This window comes from Mobula hypostoma, chromosome X2, assembly GCF_963921235.1.
Source record: "Mobula hypostoma chromosome X2, sMobHyp1.1, whole genome shotgun sequence".
Lineage (NCBI taxonomy): Eukaryota > Metazoa > Chordata > Chondrichthyes > Myliobatiformes > Myliobatidae > Mobula > Mobula hypostoma.
This window is the reverse complement of record NC_086129.1, coordinates 33,797,300-33,809,421: the sequence shown is the minus strand read 5'-3', so window position 1 is coordinate 33,809,421 and position 12,122 is coordinate 33,797,300. Positions and strand designations below refer to the sequence as shown.

At 40.7% G+C, this 12,122-nt stretch overlaps 1 protein-coding gene across 1 annotated transcript in view; it reads right to left on the bottom strand.

Annotated features, from left to right (window-relative positions):
- The window catches only part of LOC134340877 (uncharacterized), a 51,775-nt gene that overhangs the window by 26,986 nt on the left and 12,667 nt on the right, over positions 1 to 12,122 (bottom strand). Inside the window, exons 5-10 of the mRNA XM_063038450.1 lie at positions 10,051 to 10,199; positions 7,862 to 8,030; positions 4,065 to 4,217; positions 1,932 to 2,133; positions 1,705 to 1,845; positions 1,439 to 1,494 (exon numbers count right to left, since the gene is read on the bottom strand). Coding sequence (XP_062894520.1) covers positions 1,439 to 1,494; positions 1,705 to 1,845; positions 1,932 to 2,133; positions 4,065 to 4,217; positions 7,862 to 8,030; positions 10,051 to 10,199 — 870 coding nt within the window. The remainder of the gene's footprint in view (positions 1 to 1,438; positions 1,495 to 1,704; positions 1,846 to 1,931; positions 2,134 to 4,064; positions 4,218 to 7,861; positions 8,031 to 10,050; positions 10,200 to 12,122) is intronic.

The following is a 12,122-nucleotide window of genomic DNA, read 5'->3' as shown; positions in this document are numbered from 1 at the left end:
AGTGTAACCCGTCCTTTTTGTACAGGTCACACCTGCGCCAAAAGAGGTCCCAATGATCCAAAAACTTGAATCCCTGCCCCCTGCTCCAATCCCTCAGCCACGCATTTATCCTCCACCTCATCGCATTCCTACTCTCACTGTCGCGTGGCACAGGCAGTAATCCCGAGATTACTACCTTTGCGGTCCTTTTTCTCAACTCCCTTCCTAGCTCCCTATATTCTTCTTTCAGGACCTCATCCCTTTTCCTACCTATGTCATTGGTACCTATATGTACCAGGACCTCTGGCTCTTCACCCTCCCACTTCAGGATATCTTGGACACGATCAGAAATATCCCGGACCCTGGCACCAGGGAGGCAAACTACCATCCGGGTCTCTGGACTGAGTCCACAGAATCGCCTATCTGACCCCCTTACTATCGAGTCCCCTATCACAACTGCCCTCCTCTTCCTTGCCCTACCCTTCTGAGCTACAGGGCCAGACTCTGTGCCGGAGGCACGGCCACTGTCGCTTCCCCCGGGTAAGCTGTCCCCCCCAACAGTACTCAAACAGGAGTACCTGTTGTTAAGGGGCACAGCCGCTGGGGTACTCCCCATCACCTGACTTTTCCCCTTCCCCCTCCTAACCGTGACCCACTTGTCTGCCTCCCGTGGCCTCGGTGTCAGCAATCTATATAGCACTTGTTTAATGCACAATAAAAAGTGAAATCCAATTTCTTCACATACAAATCCACTTTGGGAAGTCTTCTCCTGTACCAGATGTAATGTTCATCTTTCCAGTCCAGATAAAAGATCTCAGCCCAAAACCTTGATATCCTTTTGCCTCCACAGAACCTGCCTGATCTGGTGAGTTCTTTCAGCAGCTTGTTTCCTTTTTCTCTCCTCATCCCACCATCTGTCCTCTCTGGTGTCTCCATTCTTCTCTACGCTTTTTGATTCAGCAAGTTGAATTGCTTTTGGAAACACATGAGACTGCAGATGCTGGAATATGGTGCAATAAAACAGTGTTTTGGAAGAACTTCGCAGGATCAAACCAAATCTGTGAAGGCAGGGGGCTGACAGACGTTTCAGATTGAGATCCTGTAACAGGACTGAAGGTACAGAAGGACGATAGTAGTGAGAATGAGGGGTAAGACAGAGGCTGGTAGGTGATAGGCAGCACTGGCAGAAGATGATGGGCAGTTTGAGTTAGGTCAGAGAGGTGGAGGGGAAATCTTGAGGCGGAGGCATTGCCTCAATAGATGCTACTTGATCTGTTGAGTTTTTTCACCAGTTTAGTTTTGCTCTTAACTCCCATTGGTTTAACTAACCCGCAGTGCATTGTAGACACTGTTCCAGTTGGCTCAATCCTGTATTTGGACTATAAGTTCCTGGTGGGCAAGGCAGAAGATTTTTTCCCATGTTCTTTAAGCAGTAATGCCCTTCTGGGCAGGGTCTTACATCATGTCCTTTGACGCAGTAAAATCCAGGAGGACAATCTGAACACCTCTCTTGTCCTACATTCAGAATAAAAGTAAACAATGTGTTTGGATGCTTGATAGGTTTAATCGATTACAACATTACAAGTATAGATAGCTGTCAGCCAGATAAAAGCGTCACATCAATTCCCCATTCAACATCTTGTTTTCTAAATTAATATCAGTAAACATAACATTTTAAAATTTCGATGGTTAAAACCAATAAATTCCATTCATTTAGCTGCTTACCTGTGGCATTGTTATAAGATCCATCTTCACATTGTATAGGCATTGTTGTACCTTCTGGACAGTAGTAACCTTTAGGGCACAAATCACCTGTTTCACCATCCAACGGCCTTGAGGTCTTTGCTCCATTCTTACAATAAAAACCTATTGTGAACAATTAATATGAAATTCACAGAGATGTGAAAAAAGCAACTGAATTACTCCCAGTCACAGTAAAGCAAATTTCCTACCTGGAGAACATAATTCATTGGGATGAGTGAGTGCAGTTTGGCTGCAGGAAAATCCAGGTGTGCATGGAAGACACAAGGCAATATCTTGGGCACCTGTAAAGTTACTCCATGTCCCGGCTGGGCATGGGTTTTCAAAAGCATGCTTGGTTCCTAAAGGACAATAATAACCTGCCGGACAAATGTCACCAAATGGCATTGCCACCTACCAAAACAATAATATATCATTAGAAGAAATCTTCAGTATTGATCATTTTAAGCAAAACTGAAAATCGACACATCTGTGTTTAGATTCCAGTTATATGTTTTTGAATGCAATGAATTAGAACCTGCATTTTGCAGCAGACTTCACAATCTCAACCAGTTGCACGTCCTAGCCAGTGACACACTGTTGAAATGTAGTCACTGATGCAATGTATGCAAATATAATGGACAATATGCATATTGCAAATGCCCACAAGGGGAGGTTGTGAGATAACCAGTAAATCTGCTTTAGCAGCGAAAAAAACTGTTGGATGAAGGATCTCAACCTGAAACATCCACTCGATTTCCCTCTGCAGCAGGGGTTCCCAAACTTTTTTATGCCATGGACTGCTACTATTCACCGAGGGGTTCGTGGACCCCAGGTTGGGAACCCCTACTCTACCGATACTGCCTGATCCACTGATTTCCTCCAGAAGTTTGTTTTTATTGCTAGTTAGGTGGTAAATCTTTCTTTGTAATTTCTGCTGCTTGTGTTATACCACCTGACATGGCAAGTAGAGCCTCAGTTTGGTGTCTCAGGTCAATAGACGCTATTTTGTCAGTGCAGCATTCAATGTCTGAGCTAATAATTGTATTCAAATCTCAAAATGAGCCCGTGAAATATTAAAGAGCTGATCTGCTACTGAGATCTTTCCTGATTAGAGGCTGGAGAGCAGTCTCCCACTTAGAGTCCTCTGCACCAGAGGACTCATTGTAAAGTCCAACAAAGCAGCGTGAATCTCCACAGATCTGTCAATTCTCAGGCTGGGAGATCTGTCCTCTGAGCCATGAAAGGGTAATCTCCCACTAGTAGCCCCAAAGAAATGAACATGAGTGATTGGCTGAAGAAAGGTGAGTAGAGATGTTTATTTAATTATTTGAATTGATTTAGTTAGATTAATTATTTGTGATTAAGAATGTATTTTTATTTTTTTCCCACCTCAAAAACTTTTTCAATAATTTTAATGATTTTTAAAAACATTTTTATTACTTGTTTAACAGGTTTGAGGGATTTGCATTGTGAAGGCCATCAGCATCACTAGTGAGCTGTGGATGAGGCCTCGCCGGTTGTCAGAGCCGTTCTGTCAGTGCAGCTGGTCACGTGCTCAGAGGGACCCTGCATTGTATTGAGCAACGCTGACATGGTAGGAGCCAGCTCTTCAGAGAAACACTGAATCCACAACTGCAATGGGGGAAGCATCATGGGCCAGGGCTTAGATCACCAACGACCTTTGGCAGCCGAAAATCTATCATAGAGACATCATGTTCCAGCAGTAAACATTAATACTTTCAGTTCCTTGAACAAAAACTCTCAACAATGTTTCTTCCTAATTCATTTGGTTCAGACCAAATGTTAGAGGTGGGTACAATTAGAATGTTAAAAGGACATTTAGACAACTATATGGATAGTAACACACACAAAACAGTTAACATTGACTGTTTATTCCCTTCCATAGATTCTGCCTGACCTGCTGAGTTCCTCCAGCATTTTGTGTTTTTACTCTGGACTTCCAGTATCTGCAGAGTCTCTTGTGTTCATGATTAACTGCATAGATAGGTAAGGTTTAGAGCAGGAGTTCCCAACCTTTTTTATGCCATGGACCCCTACCAGGTTGGGAACCCCTGGTTTAGAGGGATATGAGCCAAACACGGGGAAATAGGGCTAGCTCAAGTAGACAAATTGGTTGGTATTGACGAATTGGACTGAAGGGCCTGTTTCTGTGTTGTTTAACTTTAGGACTATAACATGCTGGACAAAATATGTCACTATAATCATAAGAAGATTCCGCTGAATTAAAATGTCTGTCACACCTAATAACGTATCTTATAGAAGTCAAAGTTCTTTTGAAAATATAATATTGAATTGGTATTAGTTTAGCTGTGTTGACTCACTGGAATGGAAGTATTGGAACCTCCAGTACAGTAATAACCAGGCCGACAGGGTCCTTCAGGTGCAGAAAGACCTGCCACACTGCAGTACATCCCTGGGTCACAAAGTGTACAGGAGCTAATGTCTGCTGCTCCTTCCTGATGTAAATAGTGTCCCTGAAATGCAAAAAAAAAAGGTAGTAAAACTTTTGAAAACATGTTTTAGATATTGCCATTCCTGCCTAGCATCACATGATTATGTCCAAAGTGTAAATTTCTGATGTTCCTATTTGATACAAAACAAAACCCCATCTCATTACCTAAATACATGTCTCAGTTTCACCATAAATCTCTCTTCTTGTTGTTGGCTGTAAAGCAGTGTAAATAAATACACATTTTCAGAAAAATATAAAAAAGTGATTCTGTTTGAATTTATGAATATTGCCAAATATAGCATAGCTGCAGTAAGTGAAGTTAAAAGTTCATGGGCTTTGCTTGTATTGTGAAACTGCAATTTGCCAGTTGTCACACCAATCATGAATGCACTGACACACAAAGGTAAAAATGAACAGACATATTCCTGTTTTCTTTTGGAGATCTCTTTCCTAAAACTGATTGTTTCTAGGGAATTATCAATTCCCTGAGGCTGAGACCTTCCTTTCCTCAAATTAACAACACTGGATGGAAGATAAAGGTTGCACATTTTAGTGATACAATAAAATTTAGCTTTCTATATTTTAACAGTTGCAAAAATGCATATAACTGTATAAATATATCATACAATGTGCACCCACACACTAATTGTAAATAATAAAATAATTTGCAGCAATTATATGCCATTTTGTTCTTCCTTTATTAAAATATAGTCCTGGTCACAGGATGTGTACTAATGAGCACGTGTTGTTTGTGTACTCTAGTGTTGGTTGTGTGTTCTTCTGTATGGAATGCTGTTGGTAAACATTTCAATTGCCTTCCTATCCAGACAATACTCCACCAGATTATACTTCTGGGACTATACGTAAGTGGGTAGTAATTCAGCAAAAAGGTCACATATAGCCAGCTAGTTAGCCACTGGAACAGTCAGTGATGTACTTTCCAAATGTAAAGATAGATTTATCAGCATATTTTTAAATTAAGAAATTCTGCCTGGTCAGGAACACAAAACAAAGTATACAATAATATCACTATAGCACATTTTGCCCCTTTCGGAGGCAGAGTACGATAATCTCATGCACATTTCAATGTAGTGATTTGAGATTAATTTAAGCAGGTATAATGAAAAGAAACAACTAATAAAATAGCTGCAGTAAATTACAACTTAACCCATTTAAAAATAAACAATTCCTACATCACTCACGAAAGACATAGTACAATTAAAACAAATTGATATTTTAAGTCCATAGGTGCCACATAGTTAAACTATTTCTGACAAGGGGGCCTTTGGATGTTTCAGTTGGTGAACGTCCTTGGATGAGAAATTTCATGTGAAATGAAACCCAGATAGAATAGGTCAGATTGATTAGAATATAAAAGCAAGGATGCAAAGTGGAGGCTTTATAAAGCACTAATGAGGCCTCACTTGAAGTATTGTGAGCTATTTTGGGCTCCTTATCTTAGAATGGGTGTGCTGAAACTGGAGAGGGTTCAAAGGAGGTTCACAGAAATAATTCCAGGATTGAATGGTTTGTCATATGAAGAGCGTCTGATGGCTCTAGGCCTGTATTCACTAGAATTCAGAAGAATAAAGGGTGACATAATTTAAACCTATCCAATGGTAAAAGGACTTGATGGAGTGGATGTGGAGAGGATATTTCCTATGATGGGAGAGTCTAGGACCAGAGGACACAGCTGCAGATTAGAGGAATGTCCTTTTAGAAAGGAGATGAGGAGGCATTTCTCTAGCCAGAGTGTGGTGAATCTGTGGAATTCATTGCCACAGGTGGCTGTGAAGGCCAAGCGTGTATGTAAATTTAAGGCAGAAGTTGATAGATTCTTGATTGGTCAAGGCATGAAGGGATACAGGAAGAAGGCACGAGATTGGGGCTGAGAGGGAAAAATGGATCAGCCATGATGAAATGGCAAAGCAGACTTGATGGGCCAAATGGCCAAACTCTGATCCTATATCTTATGGACTTATTTTCAGTTGTTCAAAATGACTTAAAACACTGATCTAGGAAAGCCCTCGAAGAAGTCAATGAATGCCGCACTCTGAGTGGGAGAATAAGATATTTCTTATGAATCAAGGACACTCTATGGACATAGCTTCCTTGCAAATAGGAAAAAAAAACTCATTTGAGGATATCTCCATAAAACAGTGACAAATGTTAACCTTAATTTACTCAAACCATTATATAGGCTTGAAAGGCTGCATGGTCTATGCCTGTTTTTGTTTCCCTTCATCCATCTGCTACAAACTTCAGTCTCTACATCCTATGTTGCACTGCGTCATTTTTCCATCAGCCCTGCCTATGTTATCCAATGCAAGTGACTAGTCCACAGAGATAAAATACTCATCCTTGAGTTTTAACCGATATCCTTATCTCATCTTAACTCTGTAAGCTCCTCTATCCCAACTACCCTTCTCCAAAATACTCAGGTCCTTCAAGTCTCTGTGTCCTTCACTAGTGTAATCATCTTGGGTCATTTTTCTACATTAAAGCAGTAAACTAAATGTACTTTGTGCTGTGCAGTATCGTTCATTACCACAGGGAATCTATGTTTTGATCTCTCTAATTCTGCTACTCTCAGTTATCTTCCAAATTACTGAGTGAAGTATGGAAAACATGACTTAAATGCAGGATATTTATACTGTTCCATTTATAATACAGTGCTATGAAATATGACTGTTCTCTATAGTTGTTGAAAACTTAAATATTTGTTTGGTGTACAATAATCATCCTTCTCCCTGCATAAACATTGCTCATGAGCAAAGAATTTCTGAATTCTGATTCATTACAAAACTATCTCCTTTCTTGCTCTTGCTAAAACATCCTTAGATTTAGCATTACAATAACAAACTCACCGCAGGGCAGCGGATGGGCAGAATACTCCCAGGAGGGCAGTAGTGTCCTTGCATGCAAAGTGGAGGAGTGACCAAGCCTGTCTGGTTACAATACCTTCCCTGGGGACAAGTTAGACAAGAAGACTGCAGAGATGCCTATGAGGATCAAACCAAGAGAGTGGATCAACTTTTAGATCATAAACTTTCATTACTGAAAAGACACAATTTCAAAGTATTGTGTCAATGGAATTAATTTATATCTTCTTCTACAAATATTTAATACTATTATGAAAATGTACTTCATTGTCTGAATGGTTTAAATCAGCTCTTATGGTATTCTAGTAGCTCCTTGGGAGTCCTTTTAGAGAAACACTATTTCCGCAACTAATCGTGTATGAGAATAGGAATGGATTTGCAAAATTAGAAAACAAATTTAAAAGGCAGCAATAAAACTTTTTAGTCCATTATCTTGCTTGTTAGTTGATAAAAGTCTGTTTTTGGATTTGAATTTCATGTTAACAGGACACAGCATTCAGAGCTGCAGTAATGTGAAGTGCTTACAACTATTAGTCTCTCCAAACAATTTCATCTTGAATATCTCGAGTTTCCATATGAAGCTAATAATAGCAAAATTAATGAAATATTGGAACATATTCCACCCTCTGGAATTGATATGACAGATTAAAACACGGGGTTATGCCTGTGTTAAAATTTTCAGGTCTATCATCTAACAATCAGTAAGCTTCAGAAAATCCAGGTTTAAAGATTTTGCAGGTTGTGTCCCATTGGGTGAAGGATGGAGAACTTGAGCCACACACACCGATTGAAAAGTGCCCAGTGGGCAGGGCTCAGGGCTTTCTGCTCCAACACGCGAGTAGTGGCCCTCCTTGGTGCTATGCTGGGTTGGACTGCTGGCACCACCTGTGCAGAAGTAACCTGGTCTGCATGGTCCTGTTGGAGCTCGGGTAGTTAATCCAGAACAGTAAAGTCTGAAAGAGATTAATTGGTTTAGGTGAGCTGAATTTCCTCTAGTGTGCTTTCTGTTAGTTGTTTCCCAAATTTTATGCAAAATAAACTATTATTCCCTTGATCACTGTTTGGTTTAAAAGAGGAGCAGTGATGAAACTTCAGTAGAAATTATGTTAAATTTTATTGAAAATATTTCCTTGTGAATATTACATTAAGAATGAATGCAAATGTTCGTTATGTGCCATGCATGACGCGGACAATTATGGTCTTTCCATGACCATGATTGTTCTTGGCAAAATTTTCTGCAGAAGTGGCTTGCCATTGCCTTCTTCTGGGCAGTGTCTTTCCAAGACGGGTGGCCCCAGTCATCACCATTACCAATCAGAGATTGTCTGCCTGGCATCAGTGATCGCATAACCAGGACTTGTGATATGCACCAGCGACTCATACAGCTCCCCCAACCACCTGCTCTCATGGCTTCACCTGACCCTGATCTTGATCGGGGAGGGGGCTAAGCAGGTGCTACACCTCTCCCAAGGGTGACCTGTGGGCTAGCAGAGGGAAGGGGTGCCTGACACATCCCTTGGTAGTGACGTAGCTCCACTTCACCACCCAAGTTGTAATCAAGATTTTAAAATTCTGTACCAATTGCTTTTATGTGGATCCAATAGACAATCAACCCATTTGACTTTTTACTGGTTTGACCGCTCCTCTGATTTTTTGTCTGCAATCTCCTCCTGTCTATACCTAGCTGGACTGGATGCCAAGGGCTGATTGGGTTGAAGCTCCCTACACTGCATGTACATTGAGAATTCTCAGTGGTGAGTAGACCTCAAGCAGAGCAGCGTAATTGAAAATATAAACATAATTAAAAATAAAATCATTTAAAAAAATTAAACACTAAGAAATAATTGAAAGCATTAAATAACTTGCCTTTCTAACCTTCTGGCTACGAATCTCCAATAAATAATCTCACAACAAATCTGGCTGACTTTGGTTAGAGTTCAGCGTTGATTAGTTATGGACTAAATGGCTACACACTGCCTGCACCTTTTTATACTCTAATAAAACATTTAAACACTTCGTATTTGTCACATAAGCCAAAGCATAGAAGTGTTTGATGAGATGAAGATGTCTGTACAAACTGAAAACTGTTATGAGGCTCAAGTAATAAGGATCACTGAAAGTGTAATGCATTTCCCAATGGACTGAAATCGGAATCACAGAACTGTCCATTATTAATCAATTATGACAGGCAACAAACCTGTACAATAGGGCAATCATGTCGTTAAACAGAAGATCTGTTGCTCTCTACAAATAATATACATTCATCATTCAGGACGTAAATGCCAGCAGTATCATCACACTTGTAACTGTTTTACATCACCAGGGTACTGTGTGCAGCCACATCATTCTGCACACACCAGAGAACATTGTGGCAATAGTCAGCACTCAGCTGTCCTTGAAATGGTGCAATATTTCATCAGAAGCAATACAAATAATTTAAATTTATTCTTTTGCCCCCTTAATGGTTTTCAGAGTGTGTTTCTCTACTTTTTGTTAAGTTAAGGCAGATGATCGAGGGAATGCCCACTAAAGTTTATCATTTTCTTCGGACAATTATATCTCAATACATGGTTACTTGCTGAGTAGCTTATTTATTTAGCAATACAGCATGGAAAAGGCCCTTACGGCCCTTCGAGCCACACCACCCCTGCACCTCACAACCCTGATTACTTAATCTAATCACGGGAAAATTTGCAATGACCAATTAATCTACCCGATACGTCTTTGGATTGTGGGAGGAAACCCACGCATTCCATGGGGAGGACATACAAAGACTCCTTACAGAGTGGCACCGAATTGAACTCTAAACTCCAGAATGCCCTAAGCTGTAATGGCGTCACGCTAACTGTTGCTACGCTACCCTGGCGCCCACATACTGTGTTTTAATTATTTTCACAGTGTCATAGTCCAAAATACTAGGACTATGCTATGACACTCTGCAGAAGTGTGAGACAAGAAGACCTTTGACCATACCCTGGAGGGCAAGGCAGACACTCCTTGGAGCTCCGCAGACCGCTGGTATTACTGAATGTGCCCATTGGACAGGGTACAGGGAATGCTGAACCAACAGGGCAGTAGCCTCCAGCTGTGCAAACATCACCTGTGATCCCATCAACTGGGGCCTATGAAGAAAAACACATTAATCACTTGTTGAAAACACAAGTTTCATTATCAATGCTGTATACTGTCAATGCTTGTTGATGGATATCAGAAATAAATCTTCCCCTCCAACAACACATCAATAACATGTAGGATACTAACCACAAAGCATGACGGTATTTCAGTTGCTTAGAACGACCAAAGTACAGACATTGGAAATGAAAAAGAACAGCTCCCTAAATCATAATGAGCATCAGGAAAGGGTGTTTCAAAGGGATTCCTCCAATGGCAAAGTTGGCACATCAAATCATGTATGACTGGTTCAGACTGGGAAGTTCTTAGTCCAGTCACTTGCCTATGAGATGTTACTGATATCATGCATTACCAATCTGAAAAGAAGGTTGTTCTTCTTGTCAAGCCAAGGATCAAAGTGTTAACACCCAAACAACAACGACACATTTTTCTTTTGTTTAAACAACTTTACTTTCAATGTATCCATTCAGTACCTGAGGACTGCCACCTATACACCTGATTTTGACATACCACTGAGAGAAGTAGAGAGACTCTGATGCACATGTTGGTGAGTCTTTTCTGAGTTAGTCTATGTTCAGTTCCTCAAAACCTCTAGCCACCAGACGTGCTTTTGGTATAATTCCTGTTGGGATTTCTTTCAGGGTGCACACCCATCTTGTAGACACTGTCTTTTGGCCAATGTCTCTACCTTCCTCAAAAACTCCATTATTTCTCCAAGTTCTGATTTCATCCTGCTTTGCAGATTCAAACAACACCTCTTTAGTTACTAGGACATCCTCACCTTGACTTTTCTCAGATGGTCCAGCCTGATCTATACTTGATTCACTATGAGGTCTATCTACATTTGACATGTTGACTAACCCTGCAGTGCCAGCGACCGTGACTGGTTCTAGATAGTTCAAGTTGTATCAACTTTTATTTCTCCCTGTGGCTTTGCCTACTCATCCTAAGACTTCAGCTTTGTATGAGATACCAGTGTTTTGTCTACAAATCTCTCAGCTTGTCCTGTTTAAGAATGAAACTTCCATGTTGTCTTTGCACTTGCAATAATTTCTGTTCAGGCAACTCTGTGGGGTCCTTTGCTGCACTCTCCTCATCCCTGTCTGTGCTATATAGCCGTGTATCAGGTAAGTGCTTTTCATTTTTTATGTCATTCTCTATGGTGACCTGATGCTCTTCAGTTTGTGCTTTATGTAGTCTGGAATGATGCTCTCTCGCGTATGTATTTCCATGTCTCACCAATACCACAACTCCATCCTGACCAATGACAACTTCAGGACCTTTCCATTCTATACTGTCTGATCTTTTGTAATCCACTTTGTCCCCTGTCTTATATTGGTCATCTGTAGCATGGACCTGTGCCCTGAGTTCTCTTCAAATTCTCTCTGAACGCTCTGCTTCAGTAAAGCCTTCCTTGATTCACGCAGTGCTGAAATATGTTTCCCAACCCACTCACTCCTTGTAGTGCCCTCCAGAGTAAGTGTTCTGTCAATCAGAAGAGAGGGAGGGTTTGGATTCTGGCTAAACACCAATTGATACGGGCTATAGCCACGTATATTGTGTATGGGCATTCTTCACCATAAGGGCCCAGTCCAGGGCTGTGTTCTAATCACAGCCATTGCTTTTCTTTACCTTCAGCATTATTTGAATAAGAATTTGATTGTGTCACTCCAGAAGTCCATTACTTCAAGGACTATATGCTGCTATTGTCTTTGTTTCAATGTTAAAATTCTCTGCCCTACCTCTGCGTTCATCATTATTAAATTCACCACCATTATCAGTGAATATTTTCTGAGGTGGGCTATGCACACTTATCCAGGAATGGATGAAGTTTTTTTGTACTATCTCTGAGGGTCTCTTTGTGTTTACGATGCTACCAGCACTGAAATGTGTGAGCTCATCAATGATGTGGA